Source organism: Microcaecilia unicolor, chromosome 4, assembly GCF_901765095.1.
Source record: "Microcaecilia unicolor chromosome 4, aMicUni1.1, whole genome shotgun sequence".
Taxonomy (NCBI): Eukaryota; Metazoa; Chordata; class Amphibia; order Gymnophiona; family Siphonopidae; genus Microcaecilia; species Microcaecilia unicolor.
The window spans coordinates 86,425,914-86,450,204 of NC_044034.1; the positions used below are offsets into that span (position 1 = coordinate 86,425,914).

At 41.5% G+C, this 24,291-nt stretch overlaps 1 protein-coding gene across 1 annotated transcript in view; it reads left to right on the forward strand.

Annotated features, from left to right (window-relative positions):
* Window positions 1-24,291, forward strand: part of FREM2 (FRAS1 related extracellular matrix 2) — a 288,273-nt gene that overhangs the window by 122,369 nt on the left and 141,613 nt on the right. The window contains 5 exon segments of the mRNA XM_030200407.1: window positions 6,530-6,676; window positions 20,552-20,629; window positions 20,632-20,661; window positions 20,664-20,780; window positions 23,944-24,069. Coding sequence (XP_030056267.1) covers window positions 6,530-6,676; window positions 20,552-20,629; window positions 20,632-20,661; window positions 20,664-20,780; window positions 23,944-24,069 — 498 coding nt within the window.

Here is a 24,291-nt window from a genome sequence, read left to right on the forward strand (position 1 = left end):
ATTTAGCACTGCGATAGGGAAAAAAATTATGGTGCACGTTCGAACCGGAACTACCACAGGCAGCTGCAGGGAAGGGCGAGATGTGCTGGATTATCTGGGAGGAAAGGAGCTGCAGAGAATGGTGTCCTGGACTTTCTGGGACTAGGGGATCTGCAGGGAATGGATAGGTGTGCTGAACTATCTGGGAGGAGATGTGTGCTGGAGTTAGAGGGGAGGGGGCTGCAAGGAAAGAGAGACCTATGTGGAAGGGGAGGATGGAGACCTATGTAGGGGAGGAGTGCCGAGTGGTGCTGCGAAAATTGTTCGGACACTAAGGGTGCTGTGAACCAAAAACGTTTGGGAACCACTGGCCAATTCACATATCTGTGTATATTATAAAATGCATGCCTACATCACAATTCCACTCCAAACTATGCCCGCAGAAATGCATGCCTGATCTTGTAGGCATACACAACATAAACGTGTAAAAGGTCATTCAATTTTATTAAAAGCCTTTTCTGCTTGTAAAAATGGCTTTACTTGCTGTAAATCCTTCTGAAAATTATCCTTTTTATGTTAAAGTTACAGTAGATGTTCAGTACATAGATGTTTGAATTTGTCTTTCTGAGCTACTGAGAGACATTGACCTTCAGAAGGTTGAATTTGCTCTCTGGCATGTCAGTGTCAGCCATTGGTCTAACTGTGGTTCCCCAGTGCGGAGAGATTGTAATGAACTTACTGGTGCATGCATTTATAAACTTCACCTTTCTCTAAGGTAGAGATCAAGGAATCGGCAGTAAGTTGGTCTCTGACTAGGGGGCTAATCTGTTTTTTCCTTCCTTTCCTTAGTACAGTAGCTTTCACGTTAGAGAGATCACACAAGTTTTATTTACTTCTGATGGACAGCTAGCTCTAAAAAACTATACTAAGCCTTATCTTGAGAGTAATGTAGATGGAAGTTGAAAGATTATTCAAGGGAGTAGAGCAGAACATAGTGTGGAGGGGGTAGAGAGAGAGGGAAGTACTTTGGAGGCTTCATTGCTGTTCAAAAAGTAGCTGCTACAGTTGTTGAGAAAATCCTGTAGAGACATTGACTTAACAATGATTTGAGATAGAACTAATTATCCAGTAGGCTCGCGACTGGCCTGGCAACATTGCAAAACAGACCAAGGGTGGAAGAAGACCAAGTCCAAATGACCAGCCCAAACAAAAAAGTAAGAGCTTCAAACAAAGTTTATTGGGGCCCTACTCTTTTTTGTTGGAACTGGTCATTTGGACTTGGTCTTCTTCCACCCTTGGTCTGTTTTGCATGCGTTCTTGTGGAAGGAGTGGACCCCCCCCCCCCCTTTTCTCTCTGATAATATTGCAGCACTATAGAAATAAGTAATTCTAGGACTAGATCTAAGCTGTAAATTCTTTAATAATCAGAAGGAGCAGCAGAAAGCTCTTCTGTTGTTTTATCCTGGGGAAAATATCTTCTAATGCTATAGGCTGTGTCACGCTTCCTGCTTCTAAATGTTTATTATTTTCTACTAACCTCTAAATGTACTCACTCTGCTGCTCCCCAGTATCTCTCCATCACTCGTCCTTCCCTACACCCCTTCCCGTGCACTCCGCTCATGGATAAATCCTTCTTATCTGTTCCCTTCTCCACTACTGCCAACTCCAGACTTCGCGCCTTCTGTCTCGCTGCAACCCTACGCCTGGAATAAACTTCCTGAGCCCCTACATCTTGCCCCATCCTTGGCCACCTTTAAATCTAGACTGAAGCCCACCTCTTTAACATTGCTTGTGACTCGTACCACTTTTAACCACTCGCCTCCACCTACCCTCCTCTCTGTCCTTCCCGTTCACATTAATTGATTTGATTTGCTTACTTTATTTATTTTTTGTCTATTAGATTGTAAGCTCTTTGAGCAGGGGACTGTCTTTCTTCTAGGTTAGTGAGTGCTGCGTACGCCTGTGTGCTATAGAAATGCTAAATAGTAGTAGTAGTAGTAGTAATTTTTAATTTGAAATGTTTCAGTTTCATAATGGGGAGAAAATGAAAGAGAGTAGTAGAGAATCTCCATCATAGCAGAATGATCCACTGAAAGTGATGATATAAACTCCTTTTCTAAATTTGAGAAATGAGAGCAAGGTGTTACAAAATTTAGAAGTAGCTTGCATTGAAGACCAGCTGTTTACACAGCCACCATCTTAGATACCAAGCACTATACTTTGAGTGAAAACAAAACCCATCCTAACATATGTTTTTCACATAATTAAAAGTGGATCAGTTTTTCTTAAGATACACGTTGCCATAAACAATTATTGTTTGTATATACAGTAATGGTGTGTGGTGAGGGAGTGGGGATGTGGTGCATGTGTGTAAGCATGTAATAAAGAAAGCTGAGTGTGCATATTAACTGTTTATAAATAGTTATTAATATACCCTATAACTAAGTACTTGAGTATAAAAGGTAGCAAGTCAGTTTCCATGCAGAGGTTTTACCCCAGAGTTTAAACTGGGTGCACGTTGTGACTAGCTAGACAGGTTACCCTTCATCCTCATTACAGCACCCTTACTCAGACACATATACACCCCTTCATTCCCAACACACACCAAAAGTTAATTGCTCTTAAACTCAATAATTTACTGGTATGTGTTTATGGCACATTAACAGCAAGATGAACCAGTGAGGCAGGAAATAAAACAGAAGCAAACAGCTCAGAGACCTAAAAAAGACTTTAATACTTGATGAGTCAACCAGCATCTGTTGCACAGAAAATACAGACTCGACACGGCCATGTTTTGGCAACCAATGCTTGCGTCAGGAGTCATTCAATTCTAGAGATAGTGTTGTATTGCTAGCAAACCGAGGTGGAGACACCGATTAAGAAACAAGCTTGGATTACTCTTATGAGATAAATTATCACGTTTTTAAAGAGCATACTGCGGCACGAGTATACTACTACTACTACTTAGCATGCAATACAGCCATTTTGAGCTGTTCTCTACATGGGTGTCTGAGCAGCCATTTTTAAAACATGGCGGTGCCAGGCAGAATAGCGGCAGCATGCAAGAAAGAGTGTTGTTCTTTCCTGCCCCCCTCCCTGCAGAGGCCACTAGACCACAATGGCTCTTCAGGGTAGGACCAGGGGGGTTGTAGTGTGTGGTGGTTAAGGCTCTGGGCCCCCTAGAGCCTCTGGGCCCTCAGGCACTTCCCAGTTGCCCAAATAGTCTGTCCGTCCCTGGCGCCATGCTATTTTTAGGAAAGCGGTGCAAGGGCTGTTGTCAATTAACTGACCTAATGCCCTAATGCCACTTGATGAATCTCCCCCCACCCCCACCCCTTAGATGGTCATTGTAGAAGGCACATAAATTGCAGCATTTATATGTATAAATTGCATACACATGCAAATAGTTATGTTAGAAAGTGGATATTTGCATGTATTCATTCCCTGGGATGCAGAGATTTAAATGGAGATTGGCTGGGGGATGGCTTTGGCATGTTGCAAAAATAGACATGTGCTTCCCCAGTATAAAGCATGTCTGTTATAAAAGATATCTCTGTTGGCTTTTGCACCTGCCCTGAGAAACTTGTAAATTTCAGCTCTGAGTTTAGATTTGGGGGGTCTAAATTTGGGGAAGTTGCGAAAGCCAACACCTCCAGTATCTCCCCAACATCTTCTGTTACACCTGCACACCTCAACATAAACAACTCTTAACAGGGGGGGGGGTCTCCCTGGTGTCTGATAGGGGACAGGATCAGTTCTTGGATGCTCCTTTCCTGTTGGCACCCAGGTCTTACCTCTGACCCCATAGAGGTAGTCGCATGGTACTGCCACCAGGGGTCAAGGTGCAAAAAAGCTCCTCCATAGACTTCCCAGCCTACATCAAAATTCACCAGACACAAAGTAGCATACAGGTTCAGCCTGCACCATTTTAGAAACTGATGCTAGTAGGACAGGAAGGATAGGGATCATTCTCCTCCCCTCCCCCAGCCCCCCCCCCCCCGGATGATTTCAAAGTATGTATTGGAGGGGGTGTAAGAGGGAGGTTTGGAGGCCTGCAAAGTGGGAGCCATATTTTAATGGAGCTGGTTTTATGATGGGGTGTTAGGGCTTAAGAATGTTCTTTTTCCTTTTGTTTAAAACCTGAGGTGGGATTCTGGGGTGGGGTGGGGGAGTCAGAGTCTCACTAGGACCATAAAGGATTTCTGTAAATGGGAGCAACAGGGACTGTTTGGGAAAGTTTGCAGCCCCTGGGATGTCTCTGTCCATGCGTAGATGACCCAATACAAAACCGGGCTTCAAATCTACTGTTAGTTACATAAAAATTGAAACACAAATTCTTTTCTTCATACTTAAGAAATTGCTACTGTTTTCTGAAAGGAAACTATAACATAGTAAATGAACTGCTTGTAAGCAATATTGTTTTACTGAATGGAGATATTGTTCAAAGAGTCACTTTACAGATTAGAAATAACGTAACAAGAGTAGGGGAAAAGACATGGACTTAGGAGCAGCTGCTTCCTGCAAAAGGATGTGAGAGATCACATTGTTGTAAGGTAATCAGAGTAGGAGTTTTCAATGTCAACAAGATATTGAGGCTTCCCAGATAGGTTATGTGCATGTGTATGTGTGTTTGCATGTGTATATTATGCAGAGAGAGTGAGAGAGAAAGAGAGATTCTAACTTACAATAGGAAGGTGAATATTTGAGCACATTGTAGCCACTGTGATAAAACTTAACTTGCACATTAATGTCCCAATTCTATAAAAGTTGGTATGTGCAATTTAATTGAATAACATGCTATAAGTAGTGCTGATAACAAGCAATTATTGGCACTAATTAAATTTAATTTAAATATAAGCACATAAATTTAGACACGAGTTCAAAAAAGAGGTGGGAAATGGAAGGGTCATGGGCGGAACGAGGGCGTTTCAAACATTTATGCACGTAGTTATAGAATAAGAGGGATAAGTGCCTAATTTAGGCGCGATGATTTGCACCACATTTCAGTTGGTGGAAACGGCCACGCCTAAAGCACAATGTATAGAATAACACTTTTCCTGGCACTGATTATTTTGGCACCATATACAGAATTCATCCCTAAGAGGAGGAAGGGTTTCTGCATAGGTTTCCAAAGCTAGGCGCTCAATTTTGTGCATACTATGGGGTCCTTTTACTAAGGCACGCCGAAAAATGGCCTGTGCTGGTGTAGGCGCGTGTATTGGACATGCGTAGGTCACTTTTTCAGCGCGGCTGCAAAAAACGCCTTTTTTTGCCGAAAATGGACAATAAAAATTGGCGCACGTCCGTTTTGGGCCTGTGACCTTACTGCCACCCATTGACTTAGTGGTAAGGTCTCACGCGTTAACCGGGCAGTAATCATCAGCGCACGTACACTGCTGATTACCGTCCAGTTAGCACCACATGGTAGAAAATAAAAAAATATTTTGTGCCTCGCGTATCGGATGTACATAAAAATGAGAATTACCACCCAGGTCACGCGGTAGCCGGGAGGTAATTCTAATCTGACACACGTATGCGCATAGGCACCTACGTGCCTTAGTAAAAAGGCCCCTATAATTAACTAAGTTGGTGATAACAATCAGTAATTGGTTTTAATAAGCACTTAATTAGCGGTCATTAGGAGTTACACCATATGTCCCATTCTAGAGCATGTATGCCTAATTTATTATAGAATACTGTGCCTAGCTGCTATGAGTTGGACATGAGCATTTATACCAGCCTTTGACAGGCGTAAATGCTCACACCCGAAGTTAGGCACAAACCCCCAGATTCTATATAATGCGACTGAAGTTGCGCACACAGATCCAGTCATATTATGGATTTGCACTGGCAACTTAATTAGTTAAGCCAATCAGCACCTATAATTGCCAATTAAGCAATTATTGACACCAATTTGCAATAATTAGAATTTATGCGCAGAACTGTCTAAGCGTATTCTGTAATGTGATGTAGGTAAATTCTAAGTTGCATAGTTGAAAAGGGGGTGTAGCCATGGGCATGGAGTGGGCGGGTTACATGGGTGTTTCTAAAGTCTTTGCATGTTGTTATAGAATACACCCAGTCCGCGGCTAATTAAGGCATCAGCATTTACACCAAATAAGTGCTTGCGACTAAATTTAGTCACATGGACGAGCGCTCAGCATATTCTATAAACTGCACAGAAATGTAGGCGTATTCTATAAATTACGCCTAAATTTAGGTGTATTTTTTTTCAGCGTTGATTTTTTAGGTGTGATATATAGAATCTAGTCCACCAGGTTTTCATTCTGGCAACCTGGGTTTGAATCCCACTACAGCTCCTTGTGACCTTGGGCAAGTCACTTAACCCTCCGTTGCCCCAGGTACAAAAAACTTAAATTGGGAGCCCTCTATGGATAGAGAAAGTACCTAAAGCACTGTGTACATGTGGTAGCACTATAGAAATGATTAGTAGTAGTAGTAGTAGTAGTAATTTAAAAGCAAACCTCTGACTGGAAAAGTATGAAAAGAATGTCCAAAGTTATAAGGTGTTTGTTACATTCTGTTGCAGGAGGTAATAAGCTGAAGAACCAATATTTTCGTTTGAACTGGGCCTGGATCTCCTTAGAAAAGGAGTACTATGTGGTAAATGAGGACTCCAAGCACCTGGAAGTCATTCTGAAGCGCAGAGGCTATTTGGGAGAAACATCCTTTGTTAGTAAGTTCATTTCTAGTTGTAAAATTATATTTCTTTGTCATACATTCTCAGATGTGATGAAAACAAGAGCAGCACAATATCAACCAATGGCTGTGGATAAAAGCAATTTTTAATTGAAGAGCAACCTTTATTATAATGGCATGAGTCAAAGTGTTCTGTAAGTATTGCTAATTTGTCCCTGATGCACACATTAAGGACCAAATTTTATATTCAGCACCGAAAATCGGTTCCAAAAAAATGAGTGCCAAGCACTGTTGTATAAATGGCTCTCTGAGTTGGGCACCGTTTATAGAATAGTGCCTAGCCCGGGATCCATGGCTAACTTTTAGGCATGAGGATTTATACCAACTGAAACCTGATATAGATCCCCACTCCTAAATTAGGCACAGATTTAGTGTATTCTGTAACACTGTGTGCAAATCGCTGGAACGCTCATGGCCCGCCCATTCCCCTCCTATGGCCACGCCCTGTTTGGGATCTGAGCACAAGAATTCACGCACGCATCATTACAGAATAGTGTGTAGCAAGATGTGCATGTGACTTCTAATTATTGCCAATTAGCATTGATAATTGATTATTTGCATCCAATTATTTGTGCTAATTGGTTCGTTACTCAATTAAATTGTGCACACACCCAAATTTGCATGCAGTTTTGTGCATCATCCCTGGGATTCTATATATCCATGCCAAAATCCAAGCATATTCAATAATAATGCGCGTAACTTAATTGGCTTAACAAGCCAATCAGCATTTTTAACAGCACTTAACAATCAATAATGAGCACTAATTGACTATAATTACAGTTTACATGTATAGCTTGCTGAGCGTATTCCGTAATGCACAGCACCTAAATTCTAACGCATGGAGCCAAAAGGGAGCGTAGCTATGGGTGGGGGAATGGGTGTTTCGTGGGTGTTCCAAAATTTGCACACACTGTTATAGAAAATTGCCTTATGTGCCTAAATCTATGTACCATTATTTACACCACATTTCCCTTGGTGTAAATGGATGCATGTAGTTCTAGGCGCTGGGATATCAACTAAGCATATTCTATATACCACACCTAAATCTAGGCACCGCTTATAGAATATCGTGGGCAGAAATTTATTCTGTGTGGATTTTTCTGGCGCCATATGTAGAATCTGGCCCCCTATGTTGAATCCAGGGTATATGTGTCAAAACATCAGCTGTATTATTAAGATGTTTCAACACTATATATTCCAAAATGCCTTATGATTGATGTTACAATTAGTTCTATGAATATATTTTGCTGTCCTTAAAGTCATTTGGTCAATAGTGATCCAAGGTGGGGGCTTCTGTATTATTGTTTTAATGCTTGGGTACATTAAAATGGAAACGATTCAAAGATAATTAAACTGAATTTTCTGTTGTGTGGTCTAGAAATGCTGTTACCCAAAGACCAATAAGAACATTCTTGATATGATTTTCTCACTGTTTGCTTGGGCGAAAGTACCCATATTTTTTTCTCTGTGTGGACTTGCCAGATTTTGACAGCAAAAGCGCTTGTATACTTCTGCTTCGAAGATTACTCCAGGAAAACTGTTCTTACATTTACAGCTGCTGTTTGGGGCATGCAGTTTTTCAGGATTCAAAACAAACCCTCTCCAAAAGTGGTGGGAATACCTCCAACAGTTAACACCCAGGTTTTGCTGTTACTGTGCTTTAATATTGGCACAGTAATATTGGCACGGAAACTGCAAGTCCTTAGCATACAATAGTAAACATGGGCCTCAGTTTAATATTCAAAAGGACCAAACCTTGTGAAATTTAGAACAGACCACCGCGGTACTATCTAGTTATCCCAAACAGCCTGTAAAGATTTTCATCCATATTATCCAGATAGGACTAGATTCAGTAAATGGCGCCCAAATTTGGACGCCGAAAAAATTTGCACCGAGCACTATTCAATAAATGGCGCTCTTGAGTTGCGCCCCATTTATAGAATAGCGCTTAGAGCCGATTTCCATGCCAAACTTTGGGGACGAGGATTTCTACCATCTGAAACCTGGTGTAAATCCTGCTACTTAAGGATCCCCAGTTTTCAGTAATACAGCGTGCAACTTTAGTGAACACCCCTGACCTGTCCATGCCTCCCCCATGGCCACGCCCCCTTTTTGAACTGCACACTAAAAGATTTGCATATAGATCTTTCTAGAATAGCGCTTAGCAAGATGTGCACACAAAACAAAATGTTTGACAATGCTAATAATTGTTTGTTAGCACCCATTAATTAGTTTTAATTGCTTGTTAGCCAAGTTAGTTGTGTGTTCATCTGATAATAGCACACAATTTTATTTGTGTAAATTTGTGTGCCATTTACCGAATCTGAGGGATAATGTTGCTGATAATGATGATTGGTCCTGATTAGTGGCACTTGTCTGGGTAGCCACAGCTGCTACCCAAATAAATGCATTTGAATATTTGGACAGTGGTTTATTGTGGGCCCTGTTTACTAAGGCGCATTAGCGCTTTTAACACACCTACAATTAGCACATGCACTAACTATGTAGGCGCCTTTAGGGATACTGCAGGTGCTTTCATGGTTAATGTGCGTTAAAAACGCTAACTTGCCTATAACGCGGCTTAGTAAACAGGGCTCCATGGGACCCTTTTACCAAGCTGTGTAGGCACCTATGCGCACACAACGCACGTCAATTTGGAGTTACCGCTGGGCTACCAAGTGGCCCTTGTGGTAATTTCATTTTTGACACGCGTTCACTAAATGCGCCAGAAAATGTTTTTATTTTCTGGCACGTGGGTGGTAATCAGGCAGTAATCGGCATTTTACGTGCATAGACAATTACCACTTGGTTACTGTGTGAGATTTTACCGCTAGGTCAACGGCTGGCGGTAAGGCCTCAGACCCAAAATGGGCGCGCGGCAATTTGTATTTTGCCGCACATCCATTTTCGGCCAAAATTTTTAAAAAGGCGTTTTTTACAGGTACGGTGATGAATGATTTTGCATGTGCTGAAAACACGCGTCTACACTACTGCAGGCCATTTTTCAGTTCGCCTTTGTAAAAGGGCTCCTATGTTTTTTCAGGTGTGGGAGAAGTGGTTGTTGCTGTTCAGTATTGTATTGTATTGCACATTTTTTAATGGAATACTGCTGTTCCTTAATGTGACTTGCCTTGAACTATCATTGGAAAGAAAAATTATATTTGTTTATTATGAAACTTAATATGTTACCATTCATATAGCATGAGAGCAGTTTACAATAAAATACCAATAACAATAATCAAAATATAAAAATAACATACAAGCAAATTGGAAGAGAGGAGGCAACAGAATAGCAAGAAATTCTTCCACAGAACTGCAGTAGCTGACAGTCACCTCTGACTTTGCAATTATTTTTGGTCTGTGCAGAATTTCACTTACATTATTTCCCTTCTCTGATTATTTAGTTTAATTTCAAAGCTATGTTGGGTTTCAAAGCTATATTGTAAAATCTTCCAAATTAGTGAACCCCTTTTAGACAAATGGCATGGTTTGAGTCAAGCAACTTCTTAATATTACAGCCATTCAGACTAGTAGAAACATTTACCTATCTACTCCTCTCAAAAGAGCCACCACTGATGAGCAGAACAACTCTTAAGAATTGTTGACATGACTGTATTGCGAATTTGAAAGGGAAGAAGATTGTTGAGTCTTGGTTCACCTCTGACATCCTTTAAGAGAATTTTGTAAACAAAACTCTGTGGTTATGGTCTATGTGTTCTGCATGACTATATTAAAAATAAAGAAATCGTCATAAGTTAAGGAAATTAGGAAGCAGCTGTCAGAACAGGAATGCACTTGCCTGTCGTATTGCTGTGAATGTATTTGATCAAGCAATGACCAGCATGTATGCTAGAAATCCCAAGGAGCAGACTTATTTTTTTTCTGACAATGTTGGCAGTCAATTAAAGCTGACCCAGGAGGTGTTGAAAGCTGCTCATAGTGTGTGAGGAACCAGAAAGCAAAAATGGATGTGCTATCATATTCTATAACCTGGCACATATCTTTGGCTTCTGGGCATGTTTTCTTTTTTTTTTTTTTAATGCACCTACAACCCTCACGGATTAAAATGCTGAACCCTGGTGGCCTCATTAGCCCTAAAGCAGCGTTGTCTCCATTCCAGAGTACCGCATAAGCCATTTGTGGTAAGTTATGCTGTCTGATGGTGTATCCATATGCTTACAACAGTAAAAAAAAAAAAAAAAAACACTTGGACAGCAAAACAAAATCAACAGCAGGAAAAAATAATAACCATGAGTTGGTTTAGTGAGGTTGTTGTCAAAACAACTGCTGCTACCAAGTTTTAAAAAAAGCCAAAACACTTCCTCCTCCAGTTCTGTGGTGCCAGCTAGTAAGCTCTACTTACAGGAATGTTTCTGCCAGAGGCGTAGCCAGACTTCGGCGGGAGGAGGGTCCAGAGCTCGAGGTGAGGGGGCACATTTTAGCCCTCCCCCCGGCGCTGCCGACCCCCCCCCCCCTACGACGCCACCACCATCAACAACTTTGACCCCCCCCCCTTCCATCGACCCTCTCGACCCTCCTCCCGCTGCCAACCCTCCCCCGCTGCCGCTATTGCCTACTTTTACTGGCGGGGGACCCCAAGCCCTGCCAGCCGAGGTCCTCTTCTTCCAGCGCAAGGCTTTGTTCTGTTTCTGTGAGTCTGACGTCCTGCATGTGCAACGGGGGAGGGTTGGCAGTGGGAGGGGGTTGAGTGGGTCATCGGCAGGGGTGTCCAGGGCCAAATCTATGGGGGCCCAGGCCCCTGTGGCCCCACCTAGCTATGCCACTGGTTTCTGCAAGACAACAGCTCAGAAATAATAACATAGAACCAAATATGGACTCATCTGTATTATTTGGGACTAGAACAGTGATTCAGCTAGTCAGGTTTTCAGGATATTCCTAATGAATATGTATGAGAGAGATTTGCATATAATGGAGGTGACAGCAGTGGTGCCCCCCCCCCCCCCCATCACCAAACATGGGCTCAAGCCTCCCCAAACAGCAGTACCCTGAATGGCTGGTGGGGATGCCCAAGCCCTGCCAGCCAAAGTGCCCTACGGCCCTTTTTGCACAGGGGGAAGTTTGGGCTGTGGAGATTTTTGGCTGGCAAGGTTTTGGGCATCCCTGGCAGCAAAGTTAAACTTTAATGGGGGACAGAGAGGGAAAAGATATTATTATTATTATTTATTGCATTTGTATCCCACGTTTTCCCACCTCTTTGCAGACTCAATGTGGCTTACAATACATTATGGATACTGGAAATAAGAAGAGAATCTACATTTGGTTTTACAGAAGGATTTTGAGTTACATGGTAGTGACATACAAGATAGTGGTATAGCAGAAGACATATTAAGACATTAGAAATACAAGATAGTGGTAGAGGACATTCTAAGACATTAGGCGCTATAAGACGTTCTGGGTATATTAGGAGATAGTTACATGTGTTGATCTTTGTGGTATATCGTGTCAAAGAGATGAGTCTTCAGTAGTTTACGGAAGTTGATCAGTTCGTAGGTCGCTTTCAGGTTGCGTGGTAACGCGTTCCAGAGTTGTGTGATCATATAGGAGAAGGTAGATGCGTGCATTAGTTTGTATTTCAGACCTTTGCAGTTGGGAAAATTAAGATTAAGAAATGTACGAGAAGATTTTTTTGCATTCCTGGGTGGCAGGTCTATTAGGTCTGACATGTAGGCTGGAGCAGCACCATGGATGATTTTGTGAACTAGGGTACATACTTTGAACGTGATTCATTCTTTGAGTGGGAGCCAGTGTAGTTTCTCTCGTAGGGGTTTCGCACTTTCATATTTTGGTTTTACGAATATTAGTCTGGCTGCCGTGTTCTGGGGGGTTTGGAGTTTTTTGAGTATTTGTTCTTTGCAGCCGGCGTAGAGTGAGTTGCAATAGTCCAGATGACTGAGTACCAATGACTGTACCAGGTTGCAGAAGACGGTCCTTGGAAAAATGGTCTTACTCTTTTTAATTTCCACATTGAGTGAAACATCTTTTTGGTTGTATTTTTCGCATGACTCTCAAGTGTTAGGTGCCGATCAATGGTGACTCCAAGAACTTTTAAGGTATCCGAAATTGGTAAATTTAGTTTTGGTGTGTTGATGGTGGTAAATTTGTTTGTGTTGTATTGCGAGGTGAGTACTAGGCATTGGGGTTTTTCTGCATTAAGTTTCAGCTGGAACGCATCTGCCCAGGAGTGCATGATGTGTAGGCTTTGGTTGATTTCATTGGAAATCTCTCTTATATCTTGTTTGAATGGGATGAAAATCGTTACATCGTCGGCGTATATGTATGGGTTGAAGTTTTGGTTCGATAATAATTTGGCCAAGGGTGTCATCATTAGGTTAAATATGGTCGGTGAGAGGGGGGATCCCTGTGGAACTCCACATTCAGGTATCTATGCGGCTGATGTAGTCGATAGCAAAAAGGAATGGATTCCCCCCCCCCCCCCAGTCTACTCCAGGGCCCCCCAAAATGGGCTGCTGGTTATGCCCCTGGGGGTCCGGCATGGAAATCTGTCACATGCCTATTCATTAGGCATATCCTGAGTACTCAACTAGGTTAGAGTACATTGGAGTAAAGATAATGCAGGTTTCACTAGCACATCTCATATGGCTTTGTTAGTGAAATTCAGATAGAATGGTATTTTATGTCTCAGTTGTAAAGGTTGACTCCAGATGTCTTAATTAAGTTATAATTCACTTCTGAATAATGTCTGATAGACTTAGGACCTGATTCATTAAGGACTTTTCCCATAGATCCAAGATGGGAGGTAATGCTTAGTGAATCCGTTCCTAAAAAGCTACGTGAGATATGAAGTGAAGCTAAGTGGTTCATGCACCAATGAACTGAAACCAAGAGCAGAATACTGTGAACTGTGCTATTGTATTCTGAAAACCCTCAAACTTATTTAAATTGCACTGATGAAGAGCACTTTGGGGCACATTTTCAAGACAAAAAAGCATCCCATAAATGTCATAAGGTGGCAGAAAGATGTTTTTCTTTAAAATTCCAAGTTGCGATTTTCAACACACCACTTTTAGATGTGCTCCATAAGTTTGTCCAAATTTCCAGGGGGCGTGTTTTTGGCTAGGCCTTTTTCGGTCATGACTAAGTGACCAAAAGGTGCCCTAAAGGTTCAAATGGCCACTAGTGGGATTAATGCATAACCCCCTTAGTCTCTCAGTGGTCACTGACCTTCTCTCAGCTCCCTAAGGTGTGACAGTAACAGTACATACTAGACTCTGTGACAGCTTCAGATATGATGGCCATTCGTATTAGAGCAGCAAGCATGTCCCAGGAGTACCCCACTGTTCAGTGCAGTGGACTGTAGAGAAGGGGACCCAGGCCCATTTCCCACTCTAACTGGCACACTTGTGGTGGAATGTGTGAGCCCTCCAAAAAACACTAAATACCTACTGTACCTACATATAGGTTATTTGCAGGCATGAGGGCTATTGTAGTGGTGCACAGTTGGGTACAGAAGGTTTTTGGTGGGTTTTGGAGAGCTGACCATACAATATAAGGGGGTAATGGTGAGATGTGTTCCTGGGACCTTTTGTGTGAAGTCCACTTTAATGCCCCCTAGGGTGTCCCACTTCTCTGCTGGGATGTCTGTCTGGCTAGTCTACTAAGAATGCTGCCCCCACCCCCAACCCCCATACATCCCAATAGCTTGTTTTTGTGCATTTTTCTCTTGACCATTTTTTTTCCAAAAATGATCCTAAAAGATAGATGCATTCAGCCAGATTCTGTAAATGGCACCTTAAATTGTGCGCTCTAATTTGGCCACATGGCCAAATTGTGTGTACAACTTAATTGAACAGCAAGCCAATCAGTGCTGATAATTGACAATTAACAACCAATTATCAACACTGATTGGCAATAATTAGGATTTACGCGCATATTCAATTCTATAACGGAATGCGCCTAAATCCTATCATTCATAATAATTTGGAGACATGTTTAGGGGCATTCCCAGATTTGATATAGAATCACGCCTAAATGCACCTCTTAGTTGCCAGTTTTTAAGCTTGCTTATAGCAGGTCTAATTGCAGCTGCCTACAGTTGGGTACAACTTAGTGCTAAGCACGATTCTATAAAGGATGCATACTGTTTATGGAATCAGGCTAAGTGAATTTTCAGTGGGCACTGATTTTTCAGGTGCAATATATAGAATTTGGGCCATTGAGCACAAAAACATCTAGCAAATGGCTGCTTTTGCAACAAAAAGTTGGACGTTTTTCTGGTTTGAAAATGGCCATGTTCACTACTGGATTTTTGGATACTTTTTTGCAAAATGTCCAAAATCGGATTTAGAAATCATATTGAAAATGCCCCTCTTTATTTTTAGAAAGCCTGAACTTATGAAAATAGCTTTTATTGAAAAAGAAAATCTACTACAGCTATTTTTTAAATTGTGAGCCAAGCCAGATTCAGGGTTTGACATATGGTCTGTGCTAATATAAAAAGATAAGAAGCAGCATAAGCACTGTCAAGTTAGATGTAAAGCATTAATAAACAAGGCTAAAAGAGAATATGAAGATAAACTTGCCGCAGTAACAAACTTTTTCAGGTACATCAGAAGCAGAAAGCCTGTGAGGGAATCTGTGGGAACGTTTGATCATTAAGGAACAAAAGGGGCACTCAGGGAGGAAAAGGCCATAGCAGAGAAATTGAATTAATTCTTTGCTTCGATCTTTATGGAAGAAGATGTAAGAGGCTTACCTGTACCAGAATTGTTTTTCAAAGGTGATGATGCGGAGGTACTGAAAGAAATCTCAGTGAATCTGGAAGATGTACTGAGCCAAATTGACAGATTAAAAGTAGTAAATCACCTGGACCGAATGGCATTCATCCAAGGGTACTGAAAGAACTTAAACATGAAACTGCTGATCTGCTGTTTGTAACCTGTCATTAAAATCATCCCTAGTACCTAAAGATTGGAGGGTGGCCAATGTAATGCCAATTTTTTTTTAAAGGGTTACGGGGTGATCCAGGAAATTACAGACTGGTGAGCCTGATGTCAGTGCCGGTTAAAATAGTGGAAACTATAATAAAGAATAAAATTATAGAACACATAGACAAACATGGTTTAATGGGACAGAGTCAGCAAAGGTTCAGCCAAGGGAAGTCTTGCCTCACCAATTTGCTTAATTTGTTTGAAGGCATGAATAAACATGTGAATAAAAGTGTGCCAATGGAGACGTATTTTCAAAGCACTTAGAAAATAAGCCCCATAGTGTATTTAGATTTTCAGAAAGCTTTTGACAAAGTTCCTCATGAGAGACTCCTGAGGAAATTAGAAAGTCATGGGATAGGAGGCAATGTTCTATTGTGGATTAAGAATTGGTTATTGGACAGAAAAGAGAGGGTAGGGTTACATGGCCATTTCTTTCAATGGAGGAGGGTGAATAGTGGAGTGCTGCAGGGATCTGTACTGGGACTGGTGCTATGTATCATATTTATAAATGATCTGGAAATTGAAACAAGTGAGGTGATTAAATTTGCAGATGACACAAAATTATTCAAGACTGTTAAAACACATGTGGATTGTGAAAAATTGCAGGAAGACCTTAAGGAAATAGGAGTACTGAACATCCAAATGCAAAATGAAATTTAATGTGGACAAATGCAAATTGATGCACATTGGAAAGAATAATCTGAATCATAGTTACCTGATGCTAGGATCCACCTTGGAGTTCAGCACCCAAGAGAAAGATCTAGGTGTCATTGTAGACAATACTCTGAAATCTTATGCCCAGTGTTCTGCAGTGGCCAAAAAAGCAAACAGGATGATAGGAATTATTAGGAAAGGGATGATAAATAAGACCAAGAATACTGTAAAGCCTCTTTATCACTTTATGGTGCAACCGCACCTTGAGTATTGTTCTGGTCGCCGTATCTCAAAAAAGATATAGTGGAATTAGAAAAGGTTCAACAAAGAGAGACCAAAATGATAAAGGGGATGGAACTCCTCTCATATGAGGAAAGGCTAAAGAGGTGAGGTCTACAAAATCCTGCATGGTGTAGAACGAGTAGAAGTGAATCAATTTTGTACTCTTTCAAAAAGTAAAAAGATAAGGGGACACTCCATGAAGTTACATGGAAATACTTTAAAAACAAATAGGAGAAAATATTTTTTTCACTCAACAAATAGTTAAGCTCTGGAACTCTTTGCCAGAGGGTGTAGTAACTTTGGTTAGCATATCTGGGTTTAAAAAAGGTTTGGAGATGTTCCTGGAGGAAAAGTCCATAGTCTAGCTATTGAGACAGACATAAGGAAGCCACTGCTTGCCCTGAGATTGGTAGTATTTAGGCCACTGTTGGAAACAGAATACTGGGCTAGGTGGACCATTGGTCTGTCCCATTATGGCTATTCTTACATTCTTATAAGCCAAGCTGTTATAGTATGATGATGATTTTGGTAGTGAGCGGGAAAATGATGTTAGGGAGAGAGGACACTTATTCTCATAAAAAAGTGAACCTACAACTGGCATTACAGACTGTAGAAATACAGAAGCTACAAGACCCTGGATGTGCAGTATCTCTTTCAGAGCACCTTCTTTATCAGGTCCTGAAGCACTACTTATCACTTCTGATGGAAGAGTTCATCAAGAGGTTATAAAGGCAAAGAGCTTGTAGAAGTTGATAACCACAGCTGTCATCAGTTCCAGAGGTCTGATATACTGCAAATCACTGCAAAAAGAGATGCAGAGAGTATAAATAACTCCTATCAAGTGGCATCTATAATATTAGCTCGTCCTACCAGTACTAGTTAAGGGAAGCTTTGCTACATGTAGAAATATGTTCCATGGAGCAAAGGCTGAAGGGCAGCACTAGAGTGCTGAAGGCTTAAGAAACCTGGCTTTCTACTTGCCTGTGTGACATTTGCAAAGTCTCAGTTTCTACCTTACTTTTCTTGGATGCTTTTTTTCTTTTTCTTTTTTTCTCCTTTCTTTTACTTCCCTTTTATTCCTCCTTCCTTGTCTATTCACTTCTTAGTCCATTTTTCTTTCTTTTGTCCCTCTTTCTCTCATCTTCATTTTATTTTTTTGTTTTTGAAATTTTCTTTATTAACTACCTTCAACTTAGAGATTATTGTTATGTCGTCATTGCTGTGGCTATAGGAAAAAAAAGTTCTACATTGATTAGTAAGGTGGTAGGCATGAATCGTTTGTTTACTCTTTCCAAAAATATTAGGTCTAGGGGGCATGTGATGAAGCTACAAAGTAGTAAATTTAATACAAATCGGAGAAGATTTTTCTTCACTCATTGTGTAATTAAACTCTGGAATTCGTTGCCAGAGAATGTGATAAAGGCGGTTAGCTTAGCGGGGTTTAAAAAGGATCTGGAGAGCTTCCTAAAGGAAAAGTCCATAGACCATTATTAAATTGACTTGGGGGAAATCCACTGCTTATTTCTGGGATAAGCAGCATAAAATGTATTGAGCTTTTTCTGGGATCTTGCCAGGTATTTGTGACCTGGATTGGCCACTGTTGAAAACAGGATTTTGGGCTTGATGGGCCTTTGGTCTGTCCCAGTATAGCAATACTTATGTACTTATGTAGAAGCCCTAGTCATGATTTCGATATGCAGAAACCAGCATTTTAGAAAGTCCATGCGGAAACAGGAAGTTGCATTAGATTGGGGGTGGGACATATCAGATGGAAGGCTCCAGGGTTCACTAGGCAGCAGTATTTTACTAAGGTGCACTGAAGAATGGGCTGCGGTAATGTAGATGCGTGTTTTGGGTGCGCGCAGAATTATTTTTCAGCGCACCTACAAAAAATGCCTTTTTAAAATTTTTGCCGAAAATGGACGTGCAGCAAAATGAAAATTGCCGCGCGTCCATTTTGGGTCTGAGTCCTTGCTGCAACCCATTAACCTAGTGGTAAGGTTTCACGTGGTAACCGGGCGATAATGGTCTATGTGTGTCAAATGCCACTTGACACCCATAGCTGCCGCGCATCAGAAAATAAAAAATATTTTTTGGACTTGCGTAGCGGACGCGCACTAAAATTGAAATTACCACAAGGGCCACACGATAACAGGGCGGTAGCTCCAATTTGGTGAGTGTTGAGCGCGCGTAGGCACCTACGCAACTTAGTAAAAGGGCCTCTGAGCGAATCACTGCTGCTACCAGTGACTCCTAAAAATGAACATACACATTAGAGTAGACTGGAGGGTATGCAAGAGAGGGGGAGAGGCTGGACTGCAGCCCACGCTAACACCTAACATACGGTAAAATAATATGTGTGGTAAATGTCTTAATTGTGTAAATTATAGATTATTGTCAAAAAACTGGAGTAAATTATTATCGAAGTGTGAACATTTATACAGGCAGTATGGCTGGCATAAGTGGTCATGTCTAAAGTACAGGCACCTATTTATTTATTTATTTATTTTCACATCTTATATACTGCCTATACCTAAGCGGTTCATATACAAGTATTTGTACAGGTACTTTCTATCCCAGGTGGGCTCATAATCTAAGTGTTATATGTACCTGGAGCAATGAAGGGTTAAGTGACTTTCCCAGGGTTACAAGGAGCTGTGGTGGGAATCAAACCCAGTATTCTCTAAGGGCTTAGCATGGATAGGGTGGAGATTGAGCAGGAACTGGGCAGGGGTAAAATCTTAGCATGGGATTGGGCAGGAACTGGGCAGTGGTAAAAGCTTAGCATGTGATGGGTATGGGTTGAGATTGGGTTGTGACTGGGCAGACATAAAAGCTTAGCATGGATGGAGTGGGGGCTGGGCAGGTTATAGGTAGAGAATGGGCAGGGGTAAAAGCTTAGTATAGGATGGGGTGGGGACTAGGCAGGGTATGGGTGGAGGTTGGGCAGGGGGTAAAAGCTTAACATAGGATGGAGTGAAGATTGGACCAGGTCTGGACAGTGCTAAAAGGTTAGCATGGGATGGGGCAGGGACGACAGGGTATAGGTGGAAATTGGACAGGGACTGGGCAGGGGTAAAAGCTTGCCAGAGCCGGTGGTGGGAGGCGGGGCTGGTGGTTGGGAGGCGGGAATAGTGCTGGGCAGACTTCTACGGTCTGTGCCCTGAAGAGCACACGTACAAATCAAAGTAGGGTATACACAAAAAGTAGCACATATGAGTTGTCTTTTTGGGCAGACTGGATGGACCATACAGGTCTTTTTCTGCCGTCATCTACTATGTTAGTGTAGGATGGGGCTGGGACTAGGCAGGGTATGGATAGAGATTGGGCAGGGTTAAAAGCTTAGTGTAAGATGGGACAAGGGTAAAAGCTTAGCGTGGGATGTAGTGGGGACTGGGTAGGGTATGGGTGGAGATTGGCAGGGGTAAAACTTAGCATGGGATAGGGCGGTGACTGGGCAAGGTATGAGTGAAGATTGGGTTGGGTCTGGGCAGGGGTAAAAACTTAGCGTGGGATGGGGCAGGGACAGCAGGGTATGGATGGAGATTCAGCAGGGATTGCACATTGCAGTCAGCATGTGGCAGAGCGTGCATGTCAAATGTGCACCTAATACGGGTTCACTTAACACCCTCTCAATACGTGGTATTAGATGCATCTGCACTCATAGTGTCAGAAAGTAAAGTGTGTTAGAGAACATGTCTGTATGGAAACTGCAGAGGAAATGAAGGACATGCCTCAATAGTTACCACAGAACCTTCGCACTTAAGGTATGTTGCTTTGACTGTTAACAATCATTATGTGCAAGAACCTCACACTCTTTAGTAAACATGACCCTATTTTCTCAGTGCACTATTAATATACCTGCTTGAGTCAGGTAGATTGCAGCACTGTAAAATTACAAAGACATTTAGGAAGTGCTTTGTAAATGAATTATGTTCTGTTGACAGGTATCAGCACCATAGATGGCACTGCTGAGAAGGATAAGGACTTCAAAGGGAAGGCACAGAAGCAGGTGCAGTTCAATCCGGACAAAGGACAGCTAGCTGGAAAGTGCGGATTTGAATGACGACAAATTCGAGCAGTCAGAAATTTTCAGGATTGAGCTTTCAGAGCCCGTCATGGCTGTGCTTGAGTTCCCAGAAGTGGCAGTTGTGGAAATTATCGACCCTGATGACGGTAAAAAAAAAAATAGTTTTTGTTATTTTGAGCAAAATATTGAAAAAGTGCATCTTGTAAAACTTACCATGGAAATATTTTTCATAACAACAAAAAATAAATAAATGAAAATACAAATAAAATTAAAAAAAAAAGAAAGAAAACAGAAATTGTCAATTACATACTTAGGAACTAATCTCTTAGCGCCTGATATTGAAACAGTGGAAAGCAGTCCGCATAAGTGCCGCAATCGGTGATGACCCTGGATATTCAATGCTCAGCTGTTTCTGGTGCCCGGCATTGACTATCCAGGTTTTTTTGGCCGGCTCAAACTTAATGTGCTAAAGGGTCCTTTTACTAAGGTGTGCTAACATATTTAGCACATGCCATCAATTAACGTACACTAAATGATAGACACCCATAGGAATACAGGGGGAAATTCTATATATGGCACCTAAAATATTGGTGTGGAAATCAGTGGTAAATAAGCGTATTCTATAAGTGGCGCCTAGATTTAGGGGCGGCATATAGAATAAGCTTAGTTGATATCTCAGCGCCTAAACTACGGCATCCATTTACACCAACAAAAATGCGCGTAAAATCCCAAGCATATAGATTTAGGCACACTGGTCCATATTCTATAACTACGTGTGTAAATTTCAGAACACACATTTCCCTGCCCATAACCTGTATTCATGGATAGCTGGCTATATTATGTGATATTACCAGTTAGCTGCTATGTGCTACGTGTTAATATTCAGCAGAGATAACTGGCTATCTTGTGCTGAATATTAGTTCTTAGCCAGCTAGGAGCCGTTTGTGGCCAGTTAAATAGCACTGAATATTGACCAGTTAGGATCTAAATCATTTTTTTTTTAGATTTTTGCTTACACCTTTTTCAGTATTAGCTCAAGGTGAGTTACATTCAGGTACTCTGGATATTTCTCTGTCCCAGGAGGGTTCACAATCTAAGTTTTTACCTGAGACAATGGAGGGTTAAGTGACTTGCCCAAGATCACAAGGAGCAGCAGTGGGATTTGAACTGGCCACCTCTGAATTTCAAGACCAGTGCTCTAACCACTAGGCTACTCCTCCATTCCCATTGGTGGTTAATCTCAGTCCTTGAGGGCCACATACTGGCCTGGTTTTTCAGGCTATCCAAAATGAATAATGCAATCTGTTAATGAATATGCATGAATAAAATGAATACTTAAAGCAATCAAAAATATTTTTAAAAGGTGGGGGGCCAAAATCATGATAAATCCAAAAGCCCAACACTCCGCAAAAATAAAATGTGGAGGTGAATTCTCAGTATCCTCCATAAAGAGCAAAATAATGGGGATTCAGTATATTTTTCATACAAAAATTATTCTTCATACAATATTTTGTTCTTTCAATCCAACATGGTCCATGTTTCGGAGACCTGCATCAGGGCATAGGTCCTAAAACATCACAGTATACATACAATTAGAATATGTCTACACTATGTATCTAGGCAATCAGCGGCTTAATCGAAAGAGATGGACGCCCATCTTCTGACACAAATCGGGAGATGGGCGTCCTTCTCTCAGGGTCGCCCAAATCGGCATAATCGAAAGCCGATTTTTGGCGTCCTCAACTGCTTTCCGTCGTGGGGACGACCAAAGTTCACGGGGGTGTTAAGCAGTATTTTGCCGGGTTTACTTGGTCCTTTAATTTTCACGACCAAGCCTCAAAAAGGTGCCACAATTGACCAGATGACTACCAGAGGGAATGGGGGATGACCTTCCCATACCCCCCAGTGGTCACCAACCTCCTCCCACACTAAAAAAAATAAAAATAAAACACTTTTTTGTCAGCCTGTATGCCAGCCTCAAATGTCATACCCAGCTCCCTGGAGCAGTTTTTAATGGGTGCAGTGCACTTCAGGCAGGCATACCCAGGTCCACCCCCCCCCCCCTACCTGTTACACTTGTGGTACTAAGTGTTGAGCCCTACAGACCCCCCCAAAACCCATTGTACCCACATGTAGGTGCCCCCCTTCAGCCATAAGTGCTATGGTAATGGTGTAGAGTTGTGGAGCGTAGGTTTTGGGGGGATTTGGGGGGGCTCAACACCCAAGGTAAGGGAGCTATGGACCTGGGAGCTATTTGTATATATTTTTAATTTTTAGAAGTGCCCCCTAGGGTGCCCGGTTGGTGTCCTGGCATGTCAGGAGGACCAGTGCACTACAAATGCTGGCTCCTCCCACGACCAAATGCCTTGGATTTTGCCGGGTTTGAGATGGCTGGCATTTTTTTCCATTATCGCTAAAAAACAAAACCGGCCATCTCAAACCCGGCGAACTCTGGCATTTGGCCAGCCTAAACCGTATTATCGAAAAAAAAGATGGCCAGACATCTTTTTCGAAAATACGGTTACCTGGATCCATACCTGATGTATGTGGTTAACCCATCTTCCATCAGTCCAGGTTCAGTCTGTAATTTTTTGCATTATGGTTCAATTTTTAAATACAGTACAGTCTCGATTATCCGACCTTTGCTAATCCAATCATCTGACATCACATTTATATCTATTAAAAATCATTGTTTTAGAACAATTTTTTAAAATTTGGAACTGTATGCCTTTGTTTACGCATTGTTTTTCATATTATCTGACTTTTCACTTATCCGACAATGGGTCGGTCAAACTGAGTGCGGACATTTATGTTCCGCTTGTGTGTTTAAATGTTCAGTGTACTAGTACTTTCACGGATAAGTGGCAGCAGTTGGCAAAAAGCTATTCTGTAAGGACACTCGTGTTGTAGCGTGTAAATGCAAGGGGGCCTTCATATGGTCGAGCATAGGAGGAGCAGAGGCGGAATGGCCACTTACATGCAAGGAGGTAAGGCATTGCGAAGAGATGAGGCATGGCAAAAAAATGTCCCCTAAGCCTGTCCATCCATGCTTAAACTTTATGAGCTGATATTGAAAATTCTACCCATATATGCAGTCATAGATGCAAATATAAAGCTTTTAGGACACCTCAGAATTATACATTTCAGTAAGGCTTTTGTCAAAGAGATATAATACTATACACACTTTAGGTACTGGAAGAAAAGAATCAAAACTGATGATATCTGTACTAAAGACAAAATTGTGGTAAATATTTAGCCTGAGAAAGTACAGTACCAATTACTCTTTGACTGTTATCTTTATCTTGTTAGAGTCAACAGTTTTTATTCCTCAGTCTACCTACACCATTGAAGAAGATATTGGTGAGCTGTTTATTCCAGTTCAAAGAAGTGGAGATGTGAGCCAGGAACTGATGGTTATCTGTTACACTCAGCAAGGTGAGACAGAAAGAAAATAATTGCATCCCACTTTAAAACAGTGGTGTTTTTTTCCTTTAATGATCCATGTTTGGTAATATAATTTACTCACACTTTCTAGGAGTGTGCATGCAAAAAAACATGTTTAATTTACTTTTCAGTGCTGGTTGCAGTTTTTTCCCATTTTGTATCATTTTGTTTTTATAAATTTTTGTTCCAAGGCAATTTTATTAATTAAGATGT